This window comes from Scardinius erythrophthalmus, assembly GCF_964197995.2.
Source record: "Scardinius erythrophthalmus genome assembly, chromosome: 25".
Taxonomy (NCBI): Eukaryota; Metazoa; Chordata; class Actinopteri; order Cypriniformes; family Leuciscidae; genus Scardinius; species Scardinius erythrophthalmus.
Window position 1 is genome coordinate 18,600,383 of NC_138245.1, and position 24,685 is coordinate 18,625,067.

General features: G+C 38.6%; 1 protein-coding gene across 3 annotated transcripts in view; it reads left to right on the top strand.

Moving 5' to 3' along the window:
- Positions 1-24,685, top strand: part of cdh4 (cadherin 4, type 1, R-cadherin (retinal)) — a 251,683-nt gene that overhangs the window by 135,357 nt on the left and 91,641 nt on the right. Inside the window, exon 1 of one of the 3 annotated variants that reach the window (XM_081357559.1) lies at positions 24,000-24,115. The exons of the other annotated variants lie outside the window; for them this stretch is intronic. Coding sequence (XP_081213685.1) covers positions 24,073-24,115 — 43 coding nt within the window. The 5' untranslated portion in view covers positions 24,000-24,072. Of the gene's footprint in view, positions 1-23,999; positions 24,116-24,685 lie in introns of those variants that run through there. 3 annotated transcript variants of the gene reach the window in all.

Below are 24,685 nucleotides of genomic sequence, written 5' to 3' on the forward strand. Positions count from 1 at the left end.
GTGGTTTTTCTGGTAATGGGTAGTAGGCCTCTCTAGGCCTCTCTGTAAGCGAACTCCCATGTACTGTGGTAGGCTTCAGTAGGCCTCCCTTAAGTTGAGCTCCCACGTTTTGTGGTTGTCATGTAGCAGGCCTCTCCAGGCCTCTCTGTAAGTGAACTCCCATGCACTGTGGTTATCAGGTAGTAGGCCTCACTAGGCCTCCCTGAAGTTGAGCCCCCGCATACTGTGGTTGTCATGTAGTAGGCCTCTCCAGGCCTCTCTGTAAGTGAACTCCCATGCGCTGTGGTTATCAGGTAGTAGGCCTCACTAGGCCTCCCTGAAGTTGAGCTCCCACATACTGTGGTTGTCATGTAGTAGGCCTCTCCAGGCCTCCTTGAAGGGTTAGCTCCCACTTACTGTGTGTTCCACTGAGCATGGTTTTTCAGGTAGTAGGCCTCTCCAGGCCTCTCTGAAAGTGAGCTCCCACGTTTTGTGGTTATCAGATAGTAGGCCTCTCCAGGCCTCTCTGAAAGTGAGCTCCCACGTTTTGTGGTTATCAGATAGTAGGCTTCACCAGGCCTCTCTGAAGGTGAGCTCCCACATACTGTGGTTGTCAGGTAGTAGGCCTCTCCAGGTCTCCCTGAGTAGTTTCACTGTGGTGCTGGGTTTTGTAAGCTAGTGGCCGCTTACTTTCAGTTTAGCAGACCTTATCAGGCAGCTACCGAAGGTGAGCTTGCGCACTGGCTCGACTCAAGTTTGTATTCTCTGCTACGGGTTCCCTCCTGGAACCTCTTTATCCTGCTACAGCCTGGTTGCCTACCAGGTAGATCTAATGCTCCCCTCACTGAGGGTCAGTATGAGTATGTGGTCTCCTGAGTCTGATCAGTCGGTCGTAGGCCTCTCATGAGGCCTCCCAGTTAGATCAGTCCTTAGGCCCTCACAGGCCTCCTTAGTGTTTTGAAACACAAACACTGGGTTGATCCGTGGATCGAGTAGAGAAACTCCCCTCGCTGGCAAGGGTTGTAAAGCACTATGCTGAGTCATACTCTCCAGGATATCCCGTCTCTGAGATCCGGTCCGAGTGGTTTACTGCCTGCTTCGCAGTCCCTCGGGTTGGATGCCTTCCTAAAGGCAAGTGTCCAGAGGCTCTGTCTTCGGACAGACAGGAAGTGGCCAGACTGTAGTGTCTTATATGGTGACACCAGGTCAGGCCTGCCTGGTGGCATTTCAGGTGGCACGTTCCCCTGAATAGTGACTGGCTGGGGTTCCCTCAGGTTCCCTAGCCACATTCCCTAGAAGGGACCCCTTCTAAGAAGTTGAAGTTGTGGTCCTAGGCCCTTGAGCAGGCCCAGGTAGACCTTTCACTAAACTATGTTTATGGAGGTTTTCTGTGGTGTCATTTAGCTTGGGCTATGACCGTAGGGAGTGCTGTCACTGACAGCTCAGTGTGACCTGGGGGTGAGTGGTACTAGCGTTCATTTGAATTGCCGGTTCTGACAGTTGTCACTGCCTTTGGCATGCACTCCCCTTAGCATGGTGGCGTTGGTATATCGTTCCCCATAGCGTCATTCTGACGTAGTGTAGAGTTCCCTTTCGAAAGGGAACGTCTCAGGTTACGACTGTAACCTATGTTCCCTGAGAACAGGGAACGAGACACTACGTCTTCCTGCCATGCCTCGGGGCCTGCCTGCAACAGTCCCTTCAGACGATAGGATGTTGTCATGTTTGCAAGGCGCCCTTTTATACTTGCAGGTCGCATGTTAATCATTCACGTTAATGATTCACGGGCTGTCGCCGGTCAATGTGATTGCCGTGATTTGATATTGATTTCAGACACCTGTCACGCCTGAGGCGTTCCCCATAGCGTCATTCTGACGTAGTGTCTCGTTCCCTGTTCTCAGGGAACATAGGTTACAGTCGTAACCTGAGACGTTTTGTTGATTTAGAATTTGCTGAGCTCAACAAACCATGTAATACCAAGTAAAAAGTCAACACTAGAGTTTGCCAATCCCTCATAAAATGTAATAAATCTATGCAATGAATAATAAATGTATTTTCTTGATGGTTGGGGTGTCTTGGAGGCTCCACTTGTGAACATGTGGTGACCAGGCCTCAAATCAAACTGTCAGATTCACAGTTTCACAGCTGTGTGAAGTTGGAGTCACACCTTCAGTAATTATAATTAAGTTTTATTTATTTTGATATTTCTGTGGATAGTTCATTTCACACCATCAATGTAAACATGATTTTTAAGCCTGTGTTAATTACTGATGTATAAAACCAGATGTATTTTAATTCAAGAATACATTTAGGTTTTTTTCAAGTCATCATGCATTTTTAAATATTTTCATGTAAAATCTTTTAAACTCAATGAATATAATCAATAGAAAAGTATGATTTGATCAGAGTCAACCACTTTACTTGTTCCTGCATCTCAATCCAGTCTCTTTATATGCAAGACTCGGTAACTGCACTGATTTAATAGGCAAATTAAAGGCTGTCTAGTTCAGTGGATGGCCAGGGATATATTTATTGCACATATTAATGTGTGCTGCTTCCAGGCTGTGGTTAAAATGAGCTGAATGTTAGCAAGCTATTTATGGACTGATATGAAAGCTTGAAGATGACTGAAAATTGATTAATTTCAATAAGAGCTGTATATAAGTGGATATGGTATAATGTCGAAAGAGTCGGCCTTCTATGTGAGCGCTAGGCCAGAATTGTAAATAAGTCTTAATTTTTAATAAGCTCACATGGTGAAATGGAGGCTAATAAAGTTCACATCAAAATTATGCACTTAAATCATTGGCTTTCCAATGTAATGCTGTATCGGAGAGAGAATTAGCAGGAAATAGGAAGGGTCGACGGTGGTTGTGTAAGCCATTAAGTGTGTCAGGTATTATGTCGTTCTTTTCAAGCTTGACAACCTTAGCATTTTTTCAGTCTCCCAGAAAACGGATTTTGCGTAGCTCTCTCGGCAGCGTTACTAGCACAGCAATCGTGTCTAATGGATTTTCCAGCTCTGCAATGGCTGAACACACAGAAAAGTTACGATGAGACTGACAGAGAGGTCATACACGTCCTCCTTAAACTTTTTTTTCTTTTTTGTACTGTGAATGTTTATTTATTAACAGGGAGCACAGAGGACCTGCCAAAAGGCTCCAGAGCTGATGAGATAGTGTGAAAGGTGAGAAGCCTTGTTGAGGAATATATGAATGTGGTTTTGGACCACACACAATAAGCCAGTTTGTGTGAGAGTGTGTGGGTGTGTGTGTGAGACTCCCTTGCCCTGATCATTTTGGAGGACTTTCAGGCTAAAATGAAAATCTGCAAATGCTTGCTCTATAAAAATAGATGTAAAGCAGAGAATGTGGTGTGGTATTCAAATTGTGCCGAATATGCCCAAAAATATCAAGTTCACTTTCTTAAAAGGAGAGTTCACCCAAAAAAGAAAATTGTCCATTTACTCACCCCTGTGTTCTTTTTATTTATTATTATTATTATTATTATTATTATTATTATTATTTTGTGAACTGTCTTGTGTAACTATTTATTGGAACACATTTTCTCTACACTCTCAGGAATTACCCCTAATATATATATATATTCAAACCGAACCGAAATACCGCAATACACCACCCATGACTCTCATGGCATACCGAACACCCTCCACCCCCTGTTCCCCCGGCCAGCCGTGGACTATTGTTGAGGTTGACCTCACTTTAACTTGTCACAAACCTAATTTTTGTTCCTTGGCATTTGAGTAAATAAGTGTAACGGTACACGTATTGTAGCCTAACCACCGTTAACCATCAATGATCGCAATAAGCTCCTCGTTTTGTTACTTTTGATTAGAAGCAAAGTGTCATCTTTCAAATCCCGTCCATTTTATCACGAAATTCAAACTATCTGTAGGCACCTCAGTTCAAGTTAACTATTTCGCTAAATATATGCACTATATTATTCATTATATTTTACTTAACCTGTTAGTGATGTCTTGATAATTTAATGTACGTTTAAATAAATCTGTCATGAAGATGACAGCCACTGTGTAAATGTGTAAAAACATCATTTTATAATTAGATTTAGAAGTTAATTCAAAAACTGCCTTATGTGCAGTTTACACATTTGAATACAGTTTGTTACTTTAGTGTTGATTATTAAATTTTTAAATAAATAGCAATTGAATTTAGGCTAATAGTTTGTGGTCGGCTGTTAACCTTTAATATTATAGTAATGTGCAAATAAGGGCTCCCTGTAGTTTACAGCATTAGCAGAGATAAAAAAATATATATATCCTTAAGAAATTTGTAATTATAATTGAATTAATTTAAGGACAGAGACATAATTTGTTCAGTAAACCACGGTTAAATAAAAAAAATTAAAAAAATATATGTTTTATGTAAATTGTATGTTTAGTTTTCTCACCCCTGCTGTACCAAACCTGTACCAAACCGTGACTTCAAACCCGAGGTACCATCAGTTTTGTGTACCGTCACCAGCCACTTTATAGGTACACCTTGCTAGTAACAGGTTGAACCTCCTTTTGCCTTCAGAACTGCCTTAATTCTTCATGGCTTAGATTCAACAAGGTGCTGGAAACATTCCTCAGAGATTTTGGTCCATATCGACATGACAGCATCACACAGTTGCTGCTGATTTGTCAGTTGCACATCCAAGATGCACACCACATCCCAAAGTACTCTATTGGTTTGAGATATGGTGACTGTGGAGCCAATTTGAAATATAGTGAACTCATTGGCATGTTCAAGAAACCAGTTTGAGATGATTTGAGCTTTGTGGCACGGTGCCTTATCCTGCTGGAAGTAGCCATCAGAAGCTGGTGCACTGTGGTCGTAAAGGGATGGACATAGTCAGCAAAAATACTCAGGCAGGCTGTGGCGTTCAAACGATTCTCAATTGGTACTAAGGGGCCCGAAGTTTGCCAAGAAAATATCCTCCACACCATTACAACACCACCAGCAGCCTGAACCGTTGATCCTGATCCATGCTTTCATGTTGTTTATGCCAAATTCTGACCCTTCCATTTGAATGTTGCAGCAGAAATCGAATCAGACCAGGCAATGTTTTTCCAATCTACTTTTGTCCGATTTTGGCGAGCCCGTGTGAATTGCAGCCTCAGTTTCCTGTTCTTAGCTGACAGGAGTGGTACCCAGTGTGTCTTATGCTGCTGTCTGGCCATTTTCCTCTGACATTTGGCATCAACAAAGCATTTTTGGCCACAGACTTGCCGCTCACTAGATGTTTTCTAGAGATGGTTGTGTGTGAAAACCCTAGAAGATCAGCAGTTTCTGAAATACTCAGACAAGCCTGTCTGGCACCAGCAACAATGCCACGTTCAAAGTCACTTAAGTCACCTTTCTTCCATTCTGATGCCCAGTTTGAACTTCAGCGGACCGTCTTGACCACGGTCATTTCTCAATATGCGTTCTTGTCTGTACTTGTGTTCTTGTGAACAGTCGCTATTCCAAATCAAAGTTCACATCTAGCCAGTACAGTTCAAATTCCCGGATGTTTGCGACATTGGTAATAATAAGAAATGTTTCTTGAGTGTCAACTCTGTATATTGATTGAAAGTAGCTGACCCGCTAATAACAAAGCACAATGGCGCGTTGCTTGCGCATCTCGAGCTCGTTTGTGGCAGAACGTGATAAAAACGAATCAAGAAGACTAAGGCTGTTTCAGAAGTCACTGGAGATCCGGAAGGCCTGTAGTGAGCATGTCCTTTGGAAGGTCAACTTTATGATCAATGGATGGAAAAAAAGGAATTCAGGAAATCACAAAGAGAAGAAAGCAAACATACTGCGGCGCAAAGATGCGAGCATTTGACCTTTAAGGGGTTTTGTTCCGTGGTGAGATCAGAATCTGATAAGAAACAAAAAACTTAGCAGTCGTTGCACAGGGAGAAGCCTGAGATAGTCAGGCGGAGGAGGCCTGTCACACCTATTGTACCGTTGCTCTTTGAGAAAACAATGAGTGTCCCTGTGGACCAGAGTACGGCCACCTGCCACTAAATGGCAAAGGAAGAGATTGCTTTGACAGTAACCTGCAGAGGGAGCAACCTTGAGAGTGTGTATTTGCATGTGTGTATGTGAATGTGTAAATTAGACGCAGAAAGGTCAAAACTCCTGTCTTATATCGTTCTTTGAGCTTACAGTCTCCAGCACTCAGCATGCTTTAGCAGGCAGAGCGCAGGTGGAAACTATATCTTTTCATGCTGTGTTGTCACCTGTCGTCTTGATCAGGCGAAACCGTCTTTTGGAAGTCTTTTCGAAAATAGGTCAGGAAACATCATTTTTGAATAAATTATTTCATTTTAACTAAACGTGCTCATTTTGTTTGTTGATCGTGCTTTCAATTTCAGTTTATAGCTCATTCAGGAGATAAAATGAGATGTCCTTGAGATGTCTTTCATTAGTCTTTTCTGGTAATTTTTAGCTTTAGCTGTAAAATTAAAAAAAAATCTTTTTGTCAAAGACAAGTGGAGTTCAAAAGCAGCAAGAAGCAGTTGAATAAGAACCTTGCAGATGAATGTAATGTTCAGATAAACAGATATTTCTGGAACAGGCCACAGCCGCTTCAAACGGTACCTCCAGGAGACAAATATGGATTCATTTCTGAAAGAGGCGTCATTGACCGTTAGAGTGTTGCAGGTCCGGTGAGGGAAGGTATTGATTTTCTCCGTCTCTTTTAAGGTGCTAGACAGAATATTTCAAAAATAAAAGACAATATAATTGAACCGTTTCACACTAGTATTTTCTCTCTGATGAATTTCTGTATCAGATTGTAGTAACTTGGCTTAAGGAGGTAGATAGGCCTATGTATTGCTGAATGGACTGATAAATAAACAAAAAAAATCATTCCAGTCAAATTAATATTTCACAATAGACTCTTATAAAACTATATTCTTTTGAAAATAACACTCATTTCAAATCATTAACTAGTTTTGTCATTCATCATTCACTTTTTCATTCTCAGATTATACATCTTTACTTTGATCAAAATGTCCATTTCCTCTATTTCTTCTTCACTAACCACCCACAATCCAATGAAGGAAATTGAATCACTCTTACTCGATCCCTCTATCGCCACCAACTGTCCACAGTTGCACTTCTAATAACTTTTGAAGGGCTAGAAACAAAATTCTCTTTTCCTCTGATTTGTTTGCAGCCTATTCCGAGGCTCAAATTTTCACGAAAATCGAACCAGATCATCTTTATACTATGCCAACAAAAAAACAAAAAAAAAAAACACATGGAATTCAAGTTGATTAGTCAAACCGAATAGCATCCAAACGAATTCGAAGAAGAGCATGCCAAAGTGGACATGAGGCTATCTCCAAAAGGCTTTGACTGTATTCAGACCAAATTTGGTCTGTGTTATGACAACCTTGACCTATGTGTACATGCATTGTTTCAGCACAGTGCCACCTAGTGGTCAGGAGATACAAGAAATGGCTATTTTTGCTTAAACTTAGCTGTTCTGGCCAAAAAGTCACATTACTGGTAAATGTCAAGTCAAACAATACCCAATTTAGCCATTATTAATTTTGTTGTAAAATGCTATATTTTACGAGCACATTGGCATTTTTCATGATTTTTTAAAATTATTAGCTGTTCCCACATGAACCCCATTTTGGGAAACCCTATATTTCCCTACTTTTCATACGCTGAAACTACACAGAGAGTGAATGCAAATAAATGTCAGTGTTAACTGGCACAATTGATTCTTAGTGAATCCTTCCCTTAGTATTTTGACTTTCTTTGAGCATGCACCCAATTTTGCCTGTCAGCTCCAGAAACGAATCTTTTTAATTGCCACAAAATTATAGATATATTTTGAATGACAGTTTTCTGTTCAGAGCTGGTAAATCTGCGACAGCGGGGACAGATGGGAGATTTAATCATCTGGACATAAGAAATCTTACATTTATGAGTAAAAGTAATATTGCATGAACAATTGACAGCATTAGTCAGTTAGTCTGACAGTTTTTGTGACAGCAAGAATGTGAGAAATTGTAAAAAGAAAGATAACTATATCAAATACGGGTGGGTTATGGTTGTTAGACCACTGCCCTATTAGTGAGGTTTATTAGTGTATATAGATTCTTTCTTACATTTGTTTACTTGATATGTGTTAGAAGTGCTGCTTTAATTATTAAAAAAACTGCTTTGTTTTAGCTGTTAGAAAGTTTGCATGGTAAAATCCTGTTGGAGAAGTAGCATCTTTGAATTCTTCGCCTTTAAAGCACCGCCACTGACTAAAGCCATACACATTTCAGTGGACGTCTTTAGCCATTGTAAACCATCTCATGCTGTTGTTTTGAGCGTCCCACCATGAGTGTTGTATTGGAGTACAAAATAAAAATGTGCCTGTTATGCTCATTTTAAAATTTGCGCAAGCGTACAATGTAAAACCCCCCAAAGAATCAACCGCCCCAATTATACAGACAGATAAGTCGACTAATCATTTAGACAGCCCATGAACCGGCTAGCTTTGAAAATATGAAAATTTTGAACATCCAGAAGTTAAAAAGTCAGTTTATTTGATCAAGGCTGTCAGAGTGTTTTTGTGTTTTACTCTGAAACTGAACTCCAGTCAGCAGATATATATTTTTCAACATTTTATTATTATTATTATTTTTTGGTGGTGGTGGTTTTGAAGATTTTTACGCTTTTCTCAAATCTGTATTTATTTATATGAGTGTAAAAAAATGAATAGATGAAAAAAAAAAAATGAGGATGGCTATACAACATCCATAGACCTCTGGTAGAAAGGATAGAAGCAAATTAAAACTGCTGTTCCATTTAGGGAGATTACTTGCCTTCAAGAAAAAAAAGGCAAGAAAGTAGAGAGAAATGCTGAAAAAAATAAAGTGTTAAAGAGAGATAAAGCCAGGCTGAGGGAAACGCAAATTAAAAGCTTACTAACATCCCAAAACTTCAGTCAGTCCTTCCTGACAGAAGCGTGCTGTGTATTTTATTATTTATCAAATGTGCCTTCTGGGGAAATATTCTAAGTGCCTAAGACTATTCAACACAACAAGGGAACTGTGAATTAGAGAACGCAAACATCCCAGCCCTCCATTTTCACTGGCTTTTGTCTTCTGAATAATCACGCTTGTACTTATGTTCTATGAATAGGGATGAGTGCCTTGTCTATGTACATATATATCAAACTCTGTTACACTCTACAGCTTGTATGAATGCAAACAGCATGTTGAGGTGAACTGGCTGGATGAGCAGAGCTGCTTCTGCTTGTTTACCTGAACTCTTGTACCTCTGGAGAGGTGATCAACACTACAGTATAGCTTCAGGCTTCTGCAGTGTCCATGCGCCACACTTAAATGAGCACCCAAGAAAGCCTCAAGGTTGGTGTCTGTACCTCCTTAAAACAAGCCAGGACAGAGGACTGGAGAGACACCTACTGTACAAACACATGTCACACAAATATGATTGTGATAGGTGTTCTAGTGCGGAGTGATTGTGAACATCTTGGTGTGGGGAAGACCACAACTTTTTGAATGTGTTTTTAAAAAATTGTGTACGATTTTATTTATTTATTTATTCAAAATTTTAATGCCACAGATATATTATGATTGCAAGGAATCCCCTACCTAAAACACACACACACACACACACACACACACACACACACACACACACACACACACACACACACACACACACACACACACACACACACACACACACACACACACACACACACACACACACACACACACACACAGTTGTGTTTTCATGTTTAAAGGGGACCATTACTAAACAGCAGTGTGAGATTCAGCGAGAAGCATTAGATTCTGTCGCAGTTCACCGATGCAAACCACTAACGTCTCTGTGATTTAAACTTGTTCAAATCCAAATGAAACAATGCTGACATTCTCAAAAACACTGATGCAGAAACTGGAGAAGCATTGTTCCACAGCAATCCAGTTAAAAGGCGTTTTAATCCACAAATCAACAACATTTACCATGGATTTACTGTAGTAACTGTACACATGGAATTGTTGCAGAAATGTGGGATATTCATATTGAAATTTGATTGTAGCCTATTATTACGGTAGACATACACTCACCTAAAGGATTATTAGGAACACCTGTTCAATTTCTCATTAATGCAATTATCTAATCAACCAATCACATGGCAGTTGCTTCAATGCATTTAGGGGTGTGGTCCTGGTCAAGACAATCTCCTGAACTCCAAACTGAATGTCAGAATGGGAAAGAAAGGTGATTTAAGCAATTTTGAGCGTGGCATGGTTGTTGGTGCCAGACGGGCCGGTCTGAGTATTTCACATTCTGCTTAGTTACTGGGATTTTCACGCACAACCATTTCTAGGGTTTACAAAGAATGGTGTGAAAAGGGAAAAACATCCAGTATGCGGCAGTCCTGTGGGCGAAAATGCCTTGTTGATGCCAGAGGTCAGAGGAGAATGGGCCGACTGATTCAAGCTGATAGAAGAGCAACTTTGACTGAAATAACCACTCGTTACAACCGAGGTATGCAGCAAAGCATTTGTGAAGCCACAACACGCACAACCTTGAGGCGGATGGGCTACAACAGCAGAAGACCCCACCGAGTACCACTCATCTCCACTACAAATAGGAAAAAGAGGCTACAATTTGCACGAGCTCACCAAAATTGGACAGTTGAAGACTGGAAAAATGTTGCCTGGTCTGATGAGTCTCGATTTCTGTTGAGACATTCAGATGGTAGAGTCAGAATTTGGCGTAAACAGAATGAGAACATGGATCCATCATGCCTTGTTACCACTGTGCAGGCTGGTGGTGGTGGTGTAATGGTGTGGGGGATGTTTTCTTGGCACACTTTAGGCCCCTTAGTGCCAATTGGGCATCGTTTAAATGCCACGGCCTACCTGAGCATTGTTTCTGACCATGTCCATCCCTTTATGACCACCATGTACCCATCCTCTGATGGCTACTTCCAGCAGGATAATGCACCATGTCACAAAGCTCGAATCATTTCAAATTGGTTTCTTGAACATGACAATGAGTTCACTGTACTAAAATGGCCCCCACAGTCACCAGATCTCAACCCAATAGAGCATCTTTGGGATGTGGTGGAACGGGAGCTTCGTGCCCTGGATGTGCATCCCACAAATCTCCATCAACTGCAAGATGCTATCCTATCAATATGGGCCAACATTTCTAAAGAATGCTTTCAGCACCTTGTTGAATCAATGCCACGTAGAATTAAGGCAGTTCTGAAGGCGAGAGGGGGTCAAACACAGTATTAGTATGGTGTTCCTAATAATCCTTTAGGTGAGTGTATATTAAATATGTTAAAGGAGTATGGGATATAATTACAGTATTTCTGTTATTAAGCAGTTTTTGTGCATTTGTATTTATATTTATTGTTTAGGCTACTGCTTTTACTAACAAATACCATAGAAACCATGGTAGAACTTTTTACCATGGTAGTGAGGGGCCATGCATGATTTTACCCGTGGTTAGCATAGTCTACGAATGTATGATCCTATGGAAGACCAATGTTAATTTCAATAAGAGTATAGAGTCCAATTCAGTCCAATATTAGAATTTTTCTCTAAAAAGGAGGTGGTTAAATTTTTTACAAATATTTAACAAAAACAGTCGCATCTCAACTCAAGCTCAAGCTAATGCTACTGAGAACTCAAGCTACTGTCAAATCTGCATTTCCAATGGACAAAAAATTGATATAATAGAGACTGCTGGCAAAAAGAGAATGTAATAAAACAAGAATCAACATTGGCAAGGGATTTTAAATGTTAAAGGGATACTTCACCGAGTAGCATTAAGCTTTGTATCAGTAGAAACCCGGTAGTATTTTCGAATGACCGTGCTTCCCTCCCTCATGTCCCCCTGAGACGAGAGATTTCTGTATTGTGTGTGTATTCTGTATTGTGTCTGTATTTCCGCCCATAGGGGGTGGGATCTCACAATAAAGTTGTTGTCTTTCATCCACATGAGCCAAAAATACATTTTCTGGCTTTTCTCAGTCTAGAAGGCACCAACTTCTAAAATAATTTCACATTTGTACGACATAAATGACCCAATTTAAATACACATTCATCTTTCCAGCGGTGAAATATCCCTTTAAGTATTGTTTTGAATAGATAAATTCTCATATGTAGCTCTCTAACAGAGTTCACTCTTAAGCATTATCTATTGAAAGCCACCCCACTAAACATTGGACGTCGGATAGACGTGCAGATCATGTCTATATTGGGTCCGTCGGTCCATGACCAATTCTGGACATCTATTTGACGTCCAAACTAGGTCCACTATTTGGATGTCTAACCATGACCCAACTTGGACGTCATATAGACGTTCAACATTGGATCTTTGAACTGGGTAATTTTTTTGGACGTCATTTGGACGTCTATGACAGGTGCAGGAAATGTACATGATTACTATGTAATATTTTTTTTATTTACAAATATCAACATTGTTATTATCAACATGATTAATACATATGAATACAGATTATTTATAATTATTTATTTTCCAAAAACTCCATTTGATCGTTTCAGCATCAGGTGATAACTTGAGACGTACAGAGGTGTGATGCTGTATCTCAAACAGTAGAGCGTTGGCGCTTATAACACTAAGATCATGGGTTCGATTCCCAGGGAAAGCAAGAACAAGAAGTGTGTGTGTCTGCCTGCATGTTGTCTCATGAGGAGAAGCCTAAAGAAGCCGCTGTTTTGTTTGAGCGCACTGAGCGTGATTATTGTTTTGAAAAGACTTATCTAATAATACACACGATCCACAGCAAGCCGACCCCATCTCTTTCCTTCTTCCCACAAACTTTTGTGGACGGACATCAACATTAGACGTACGGAAGACGTCGAAAAAAGACGTCGCCTGTTCTGGTTGTGCTTTGGTTCCTCATAACTGTGCGGATGAATATGGTTATCCTTCTGCTAATAAAACATTCACTACTAGGCTTAAGAGATATAACCAGTTTAGATGGAAAGGATCTCAAGCTGACTAGTTGAAGACGTTACTGTAGCTATACCCATTAATAGACACCGTAATTCCTTGAAAATAAATTCCAGCACAGCGCTACAATAATGAAATGACCCTTCACAATAGTAAGGATGCACTGAAAATTTTTGGCCGAAAATGGCATTTTCCGTTTTTTGACGAAAGAGTAAGAGGCTGATAATATGAGCCAAAAATATATATTTTCAGTCCAATTTTGTTGTGTTACTTTAATTAAAAGTGTGGGTAATTTTTGTATTATTTTTTTATTGAGATTAATTAAACATTTTGAATTTAATAAAATCATTTTTGTAATCATTAATTTAAAATAATTAATTAATTTAAAAACATATATTTTAGGGGTTGATTTTTGGCCAAGAGCATCCATAATTTTTGGTTTCGGTGGATAGAATGAATGATTTCCAACTAGTATTTAGAATGAAACAACAATTAAGTTAGCTTTGGTCAATTTTACTACAATTTATTTATTTTTAGCACACGCTTGTGCTCCCCTTGGGCGTCTGGTCATGACTATAATTCAAGGCGATTCATTCGAACAGTTTGTTTCAATCATTCTGTTTCAAAGAATTTTGCTATTTGAGTCATCCCTCAAAAGTATCCCTAGATGCCCCTGTGTAGCCACCTGTTTCTTTACTTAATAGTTATTTAGTTAAATTGTGCTGTTTATCATGTTTTCATTTATGTTGTGTAAATTAGATAGTGTGTTGTAATTAGTGTAAATTGTTTCCCTGCTCCATTTGTTACTGCCACACTAATTACATTGAGTCTGTGCACTGTTTTTTTATCCCACGTTTAGAATAAAAATAGGTTTATAACAGGTATGTTGTCCACATATTATTTTGCTCGTAAAAAAAGAAATTGCAAACAAACAATACAAATGTGAAAATAACTGTAGCCATTAATAATACATATTTATAATCTAATGCAGTTTAAATGCAGCTGGAGCCTGAATAAGCCTAGCAACTTAGCAAAAGTCTTTTTTCTCTCATTTTAAATGAATGGCTCGAGTGATTTGGGATCGGCCTATTGAAACCTGTTTGGTTCATTTCGAGTTGGACGTGATCAATTACGTGAGCGATTAACTCCGTAATCTGTCCAAGCATTTCAGTCGGTTCAACTGATTCAGTTTCAACTGATAACTTGGGTTTAATTCAGTCCAGTCTGTGAAATGTGTTCAGCCAGTTTATTAAAAAGAACCCATTCAAAAGAACGCACCCAATAGGATGTCACTGTGACTAATGTTTTCGTAAGAAACACACGCCTTTCTTTCATTCCGATGAGGTGTATTAATCACTTTGACACCTCCGACTGATGTTCGTTTCCCTCTCTTTTAATTGTTTCCACTTCTCCAACTTCCGCACAACTTCTTTATCTCGTGTCCGCTCTATTTTCCCCGGGCCTAAAACCACATCCTTCTATACTATGAGCTTCCAATTGTGAGATAAGAGGATGAAAAGAGATCTGCAGTGTCTCTAAGAGCAGATCAACACTCGACGCCTGTGTCCTTAAGGCAGATCTCTCTTGCCCTGAGGGCCATTTTCTCCAGAAAATAGCCTCAAAATATGCTTTTTACTATTTTATTGTTGCTTGTTGTTGTGTGTTTAATATTATTTTAAATTGGTTAAAAAAATAAACTTGATGAGAGTATTATGCGACTAGGTTTAGTAAATAATGTTAAAATAAACAATAAACAGGTTAAAATCATTAGCAAAAGCATTATTATTGTAAAATAACAATGCCCAATACTTTTACAGCATTTATTAATCTAGGTTAATTCATGTATTTATATTTGTATAAATTAACATGTTAGCTATTGCATTCGTATTAACATATAGAACCTAAAAAAAAAAGTGACCATGTATAGGAAATATATTATATTTTGAAAGTAGTATTCTTTATATACACTACCGTTCAAGCATTTGGGGTCAGTTTCATTTTATTTTTATTAATACTTTATTCAACACGGATGTGCAAAGTGTCGGTAAGGATTTGTATGCTTGGAAAAGATTTGTAACTGACTGACTTAGATTTGTTCTTTTGATCTTTATATTCATTTAAGAAAAAAAAATATATATATATATATAATATATATATATATATATATATATATATATATATATATATATATATATAAAAATATATTTATATATATATATATATATTTTTTTTTTTTTAGGGTGTGTGTGTGTGTGTGTGTGTGTGTGTGCGTTTGATTTATATTACATTGTGGGAACCAAATGTCCCCACAAGGATAGTAAAACCTGAGATCACCTCCATTGTGGGTACCAGCCAGCGGTCCCCACGAGGGAAATGGGTTAATAAACATACTAAATTATATTTTTTTGAAAATGTAAAAATGCAGAAAGTTTTCTGTGATGGGTAGGTTTAGGGGTAGGGTTAGTGTAAGGAGATAGAATATACAGTTTGTACAGTATAAAACCCATTAAGTCTATGGAGAGTCCCCACAAAGATAGTGAACCAGACGTGTGTGTGTGTGTGTGTGTGTGTGTGCATTACCATATTGCTCATAAACACCTTATACAGTAGAGCAAATGTAACTACAGTTGTGCAGGGTTGGGTTGTTTTAACACCATGGGATTACTTTGATGAATGTATGCTGTTAGCATTTGATTGAGTTTTTGTAATAATTATTAGCTTGTAATGTAAGAATGCATTAATGTTGTTTTTTTTCTCACAGTTATCGAGTGGTGCCCTGACCCTTACTGAAGCAAAGGCAAAACCTCAAAGTGCTTTCGAGGTTTCTGCTGCTTCAAAATAACACGGCACATTTAAAACCTCAAGAAACTAGGCTAATTAAAATGTGTACTCAAAAATATACTACCACATGGCAGCAGGGAAGCAGAGGATGGCTGTTCTCAGTCAAGTGCAAAACTGCCCAGAGGAGAACGAACAGTACAGTTTGTGCCAGAAGAAGGGAAACAACTGTAGTCATACATTAGTTATCATACTCCAGGCCATTGGCCTGCAGTTCTCCGAAAAAGTGGTTCAGTTCATAGTTGTGAACTCACTTAAATTTTTTCATCCTCTGATTTGTGGACAACTGTCAAGACCTACTGATTTAGTTCTTGGCATTGCAGGACCTCACTGATCAAGGCTAAAGAGTAAAAGATGGCTCTTAGGAGCTCTTTCAGACAGACACATTAAATTGCAAAGAGTAGATAGATGTTTTTTTTACAGCATATTTGTGTCTCAGGCACCAAGCAGCATCACACAAAAAGTGCTGTGTGCAGAAGTGTTTTGGTTCATTCACACTCATTAGCAGTCCAGTCATGTGGCTTCGTGAGGAGGATTTGAAGCATGTCCAATCTCTCTGCCATAGCTTGTTTTCCTGACACAAACTACTCCTCAAACTCCAGACCTATCATACACAACTTGTTAGATTTTGTCATTTCGAAGTGAAAGTTGCGAAAAGACGTATTAAAATGTTTACTCAACATGTCCTGAGCACACAATATGACAGTCACATTCGCGAATGTCAGATTACACACATGCAGTACAATTTCACCGTTACGAGGTGTGGAAGAACGTCGAAACGTGTTATAGTGTGTTATATAAGTGACAGGATGTTTGGGGTCAAAAACAGTTGAGCTGCTTAATATTTTTGAGGAAGCATGCTACATTTTTTCAGGATTCTTTAATGAATAAAAAGAAAAAAAGTAATAAAAACAAACCTTTATTTGAAATCGAAAGTTTTTGTAGCATTATAGATGTCTTTACTGTCACTTTTGATCAGTTTAATGCATCCTTGCTGAATAAAAGTATATACCCCCCCCCCCCCCCCCCCAATCAAATTTTTAGATAGTATTCTGCTAAAATGAACATCTGAGGTCTCTGACACAAACTACTAGCCTGGCAAGCCAGACCTACATCAAGATTTTAGGTCTGGCAACTCACCATAGACACGGCTCAATCCGAGGGGCGGGATAAACGGCTGTCTTTCAAATTCCCTCTGCACGCAATAGGACAGCGCTTCAACCAACCAGAGCGTTTTCCCAACAGCGGAGCTTACGTTAGTTGATAGATTCGACTTTTGAATCTGGCCGGCAAAACTACAAACACATCTTCCTTTTTTAAGAATGACTTAAGTGCCGTTCTTTGCTCTTTTCTCAAAGAAAAGCTTAACTCCAAGTCCTCCAGAGTCGCGGCCAAAGCCGATTCGAAAGACTGTTCGCCAGCAGCAGCCGCCATTCTTTGTTTTCAAGTCCAAACCTATCAATACGTCATAAAGGAAACGTCACAAAAACTATGTATTCAAATGTTTACTAAGCATGTAACATGAGTCACATCTGTGAATGTCATATAACTCACATACTCGCAGTTCAATTTCACAGTTATGTGTAAGTCGGCAAAGAGCGGCACCGGCTCGGAGTGTTATAACCCACTTCGCTTCATCAAGCATAACCACCATTGTCAAAAGTGACAGAATGTTTGGGTCAGGGGGGATCCGCGTGCATGTGTGTCTGGGTTCGTGCGTGTGTGCGAGGGTAACAGTTTGGTGCCCTCACTGTCCCCCTGTCTTTGTGTTGTGCGGGTCTGCTGGTCGTACAGAGAGTTCTGTGCTGCCGTACATTATTCCTCCGTCAGTCAAGCGGAACAATGCAGCCCTACGGTACCAGACCTGAAGACCTTGCCACGTGGATGTGTGTGTATGCGCACGCACACATCTGCACTGTGTATTTGTGCAGTTGTGTGTGTGAATGTCATGCCCCTTTTTCCCAGTACTACCTGCAGTGGTGTGGCAGGTGGACCTGATCAGGCATGGGGTAATGGGAAGGACTATCTTTTATTCCTGCAAAGACATTAACACTATACCCTGTTTTTTTTCCGTAGCCAACATTTTAGACAGGGAACATTTAAAAGGGATAGTTCACCTTTAAAAAAATCCATTGTTTACTCACCTTCATGTCCTTCAAAACTCATATGCTCTTGAGCTGCAAATTTTTTTTTTCTTCCAAAAACAAACAACAAAATTGACCCAAAACTTTTGAATAGTGGTGCTTTTTTATTTATTATTTACTAAAGATCGTCATCTTGAATGTGCCTCTCAAATCAAATATGTTGCCTGTGGCGGAGTCATATATTTTAGACGAATGACGTGGTGTTATTGACAGCCAACCTATATTGTGCGTATTTCCAATTGAAACAGGAAGTTGGAGCAGGACATTTGAAGGTCTTATGCCTTATTATTTATTATTAAATAATAAAGGAATTAAATAATTAAAGGATTAAAAGGGATTTAAGGGAATAAATCAATAAGAATGGTAATTGTAAATGGTCTAATTAATTGTAGTTATGAAGTAATTCATTTAAACTATTTGAAAATATTTTATTTTAAAATGTGCACATTCACTATTCATATGTCTAATATGTGGAAAACACAAACATTTCTTGTCTTGTCGCATTCAGTTATGAATTACATGAATCATGATCAAATCATAAAAAAAAATGAGTAATTTGCATCACTAGGTAGGCTATTACTGTCGGTCACTGACCATTTCTATAATCCAAACAACAAACAGCTCATTCTACTCTAAAATGATAAGACAAATAAAAAATTTCCTTTTTGCATTTTGTGTGGCCAATTTGAAAGCTAGTCATTTGCTAAAGCTCTTATGATAGGCAGGTGGCATTTAGAATTCAGGAATTGGGGGTTTTCTTATTACAGAGAGCGTTTTATTACAAAAAAAATGTGAGTACAAGATGAGCTATCAATATTTTTTATTAATTTCCCCCCGGACTAGAGAGAGGGAGTATATTTTAAATGTGTCTATCTGTTAAAAGTTAATTTACAAGACAGTGTTGTGGTTTATGCAAGCATATAGATGGACTTTAAGCATACAGACATACCACAAACCTCCTTCATAATCCTATCCATATTGCAGGAGTTTTCCACTTACAGTTGATTCGTAATGTTGTGAGAAGGCTTTATCTTGAGCCCCAGGTGACCCTTGCACACCTCTCTGTGTCCACACACCACCCAATAAGGCAAAGTGCAGGTTGTAAAGCTCCTGAATTTGTGATGTTGGTCTGTTTGTAAGCACAGGGCCGAATGACCTTCAGGGGAGCCTGTGGAGAACATCAAATGCTGCTGCTCTCCTGAACTGCCTTATCTATCTTTCCATCCATCCATCAATCCAGTCTGTCTGTCGTTCTAGCTATCTGTCCTGTCTGTCTTCCTTTTCTTATAGGCATACCTCATTCCATCCATCCATCCAATAGCTGCAGGAATGACACGATTCTGCACCTTTAAAGCACTATACTAACTTGTTTAAAACATAGTCGTACTGTGTTGTCAGTACACAGCGGTTCTTGTGTTCCCCCTCTACACACTCACACACAGTCACACAAGAGTCAGACAGACACAATCATCTAGTTCTTGCCCGTTTTTCTTTCTCTTATTCATACTTCTTGGTCAATAAATTAATATCTCTCCCACATCTCTTCTTACACACTAGACCTTGACATTCCAAAATCTGAATTGCAGTTTCAATAAAGCTGCCGTGTGCAATCTGAAACGCAATCAATAATTGATTTTTGTTGTTGTTGTTTTTTTATTTATGTGTGCTGTGGTTAAAGCTTGTGAGTTGAATTAGAAATTGTAATTGTATATGATACTGGATTTTTGTACTTCACATGGCCATATTTCAGCCTGGTTTGAATTGCTATTGCAAGAACCTCCTACATGGACAGAATATGTCTGTTTTATTGGATCAAACTTTCCACAGTATAACAGAAGGCAAATATCAACAGGCTGTCAGCCTGTGTGTTAGTGGTGAGGTTTTTCAGTAACTCTTCCTGCTGGTTACACTGTTACTGTTGGCGACAAGTGCCTTTATGAGTGAGTCACTCAGTCATTCATTCAATTGATCTATTCAAAACTTTGATTCATTCAGTAACAAAACAAGTTACTAAACTAAACAATGCTGAGTCCCAATTCGCATACTATCCATTTTAAGTGTAAGAATTCAAATGTTTAACCCTAATTAAAGTTATATTTTATTGTCTCGTAATATTAATGGGTTTATGTTTATGCCAAAAAAGTACCGTGTTTATCTTGTAGGGTCCGATGAATATACTGAGCGCCTCATTCGGGTTATCAGGCTACAAAACAATAAATAAAAGGCAGTGTACAGTGTCACAGTGTACATTTCAGTGCGTTCTGTAAGTGTTATTTGACGCACCCACCGCTAGCCTAGCTTAGTACAAAGACTGGATGTAAATGGATAAGGTAGCATACTAATCCCAATAAGTGACAAAATAATGCAAACATTTTCCTATTTACATGTTGTGATCTGTATAGTCACAGCGTGTACAAATAACAAGGCTATATGAGACAGAGACCATTTTTAATCGTATAAATACTGGGAACTGTATTCTCACTAGGCGTAGGAGCACAGCTACTTGGGCGGAGTGGCTACTTGGGCGGAGTGATTAGCGCAGCACACGAGACGCCCTGTTGATGGTTCCGTAAACAAAACAAACGTGACTAAATAGCTAGTAGCGAACGTGGCTCGTGATCATGGCTGACTTTGATGAATTGTCAGAGGAATTTTACTGGGTATCAAACCAAGATCCAGAACCATATAGTTTTGAGCCAGAATACACAGACGAGGAGTTACAAACTTTGGAAGCTGTAAGACAAGATACAGCGAACACCCATGATTGTAAACTATAAATTTACTATCTAGTAATTGCTGACTCTATTACTCCAACTCTAGGCAAACTCTCTGCTCCTCACCACAGGGTGTCTCGTGTGCTGCGCTAATCACTCCGCCCAAGTAGCCACTCCGCCCAAGTAGCTGTGCTCCTACGCCTAGTGAGAATACAGTTCCCAGTATTTATACGATTAAAAATGGTCTCTGTCTCATATAGCCTTGTTATTTGTACACGCTGTGACTATACAGATCACAACATGTAAATAGAAAAATGTTTGCATTATTTTGTCACTTATTGGGATTAGTATGCTACCTTATCCATTTACATCCAGTCTTTGTGCTAAGCTAGGCTAGCGGTGGGTGCGTCAAATAACACTTACAGAACGCACAGAAATGAAAAAGGTATGTATGGACTTATCTAACTCTGGGGGATACTGTGAATAAGCTAAAGTCCCAAAAAGTCGGAGTGTTCCTTTAACTTTATCAGTCCAACCAAAGAAACATGGTTACTACACTTTTACTATAGTAAAAGCATGGTTCATTTTCATCTGGGTATTTTTGAGTATTATACATAAGTATAAAATTAAGTATAAAATACGTTAAACAATAGTTATACTATAAACTTTAAATATTTTAACTCAGAAAATAAGTAGCTTTCTTTACACACATTGCACATGAACGTCAGAACCAGCCGCCTCACAAACGACCTGCGTTTGGTTGATCTACGACGACGCTGCTTCACTCCTCAATTTGGTAAAACACATTGTAAATGTATTGTGGAAAAAAAGATGGGAATAGTAAATAAAATTATATTGGACATATAAGAATGAATAAAATGTAAAATGTTTTGTTAACAGTCGCGGTGTGCGTAACTAGGCAACCACGTTCTCGTTCACGTTGCATGACGTCATCGAAGTATGTCCCAGAACGTGCATACTCTTTTGCTACACACTTAAAAGTATGTGCTTTTTCCTCACAAAAAAGTACATACTTTTAGTTCATAGTATAAGTAGGCGAATTGAGACTCGGCCCAAGTTACAAGTTGAATGAATGATTAATTAATTGAGTCATTGAATCATTCATTTAACGATACAGTCAAAATAGCTAATTCATTCAGGAATTAAACTTAATAAATTAAACATTCATTTAAAAATGTAGATTTTTTCTGGAACAAAACATATTGTGCGTCACTATACTGTATGTTGCTCGGAGTTGTGCAGTGTTTGATTCAGCTATATTTGGAGATATTTTTGTTGGAAATGTAAGTTACTTCAATATTTACGTTTTGTTTAGAGAAAATTTTAATTTCAAGTTTTTCGAAAGGTAGTAGGTACTGATCATTTCACATACTGGCACTAAACTGGAATTTGCTTGTTGGGTAGTTTATGTGCTACTAGGTCCTGCACTTGCCAATAAAATGTGATCTCGTTATCTGGAGGCTGTCAACACACATCGAAAAGACCAGCACAAACACATTTGTGATCTAGTTGTCATACGTGTAAGTTAGCAGGTCTTTATGGTCAATATGCATGGTAAATGCGTAATACAGTAAATGGACTGTAAGCTGTGTATGGGTGTGCCATCCAAGGCTGAGACTAGTGGGTGGATTTCTGTACAATCCTGTTTGTCGTTCAATACAGAAAGTACGAGAATTTTGGTTAGGCATCCTCAGTTTGATAATAACACTTTGAGGCTGATCATTCTTATGTTCCCAATGCCAAAATCCCATCTCATAACTCAACAATATCATGTTGACCAACTCCTGGATCCAGTGTTTTTCTTATGCAAACACCCAAAGTTTAGCCTCTGTCCCCTGATCCACAGGTTTACTCTGTATGTCAGTTGTGGAGTGATAAAAAGCCTTCAATGACAATAATTAGCTCGTTCCATTAAAGCAAATTAGCCTAATTTACAAAAACATTGACTGTCGTTGTTGCTTCACAGAAACACCAATCTCTCTTTTTTATCATGCTTGTGTTTTTTAATCTTTCCCTGCTGGCAGATGTTTTTTTGTTGATGCTTAAAATAAATTAACAGTTTTTCCATCAACAACATCAGGCTCCAATTAGTGTATTCAGGCCATTTGTGACATTTGCCAAATAGCAAAAATCACTTTGATTCTTGATTTACATCTTTTAGACATCTTCAGGAGAACTGACAGAGTAAAATGTCATGATTCTCCAAGTATAATGCACTTTGGTTTTTTTCTGTTTTTAGCAGTGCTTGTTAAAGTAGGCAGCGTGCTTTTCATGTGTCAGTGGTTTTGTGCTCATTCTGAAAAGTGCTGCATATGGGCCTCTTCCCCTCCCATTTGCAATTATTCACCAGACAAAACTCCGGAGCATTGAGCGAGCCATGGTGCAATTGGTGAAATGGATTCTACGCTTTATTAGCCTGTTGTTTTGGTGCATCTTCTGGCAGGAAACCATGTGGTAAATTGGATAGATGGCTTGATAAAAAGCTTGTCGTGCAAGATATTTCATGGACGGATTTCTTTTTTTTTTTTTCTTTTTTTTTTTTCAAACATTTTCGCCCAGCACTCTTAACAAGTGACTTGGTCCCGCAGTGATTTATGAAATCAATTTGTCTTGTTATCAGCAGGGTTTTGGAAGAGAGATAAAATCAGTAGGAAGTGATTTTAGTTCCATCTTTCTTTCTTTTCAATCCTGAGGGATGAAAGAGATGAGAGAAGCGGCACTCAAATCTATTTGGAATGCTTTGACCCTCTACTGGTAGTCTGTGAAGACTATGGTTCTGAACAATATGCAACTGAAGTGGTTTTAATGCAAAATGGAGACTGGGGCTAGTTGTCACAAGGGCTATGCCTCTGCGGTGGTAAAATTGTGCACTTTCTCTGGTGGTTTTATATGTTTTTTTATTTTTTTTTTATTTTTATTCTGTCCTTAACACAAATTTCAGTATAATGTTAATGCTATAGCTTTTGGGTCACGCGTGTTTTACATGTTACTGAATTTGAATTGCAATATTTAATTGCTTGACCTAAATCTTTTCTTTCTCTCCGTTTTTTTTTTTTTTTTTTTTGTATAGTTTATTTTTGTAGCTCAAACAGTAGCCTACAGCTTTGCACTAACAATGTCAAAGGTTCGATTCCCATGGAATGTGTGAACTTAATAAAATACCTTAAATGCAATGTAAATCACTTTAGATAAAAACATCTGTCAAATGCATGTAAATGTTGTTGCATTTAGGGCTGCAAAAACTAATCGATAAAAATCGATTATTATCGATAATGAAAATAATAAACAACGAATTAGATTATCGATTAGTCGTGTCTGCGCTGTGCTCGGAAAGCAACATCAGCCAGTCACGTGCGAATAACCAATTTTTTTTTTTTGGTCAAAACGCATATGGAAAATAGCGGAGGACACAGAGTGAGGTGCTCCGGAAAAGGTACATAATCTAAGTTGTCCTAAACATGAGAATGCTTTATATTTAAGCCCTTCGAACAAACTCCGAATCGTTTCCCGCATCTTACCCTCTCGTGCTTTAACAGATGCGTGCGTGTAGTGTTTAACGCCTATAACACGTGTTTTTCTCAGCGTATAACTTACTTTTATGGTTATATCCTTGATTCCTTATATGTAAATGTTCGAATAGTCCCGCGAGCATTTCCATTTAGCATATTCTGACGACAAGCGTCTCGTTAAAATCCAGTATTCAATGAACGAGCGCCGGTGCGCGCATGCGCGTCACACAGGCTAATTCTGACCAAAATACACATTTTGCTAAAATATTTTTAGGTTTAAAAATATACATGTAAGACAAGTAATCATATTTATGAGAGCATGAACATTAATGTTTAGACAAGTGAATGTGTTTTCTTCATAAATCGTTCAAGTTAACACTTTGTACTTTTGTTTTTATTTTTAATTTAGCCGTTTTAATTTCTGCTTTAAAATAGTAAGCAATCAGTTGTTTAAGTTTAGAATTTAATGTTTATATTTTAACCTTTTTATTATT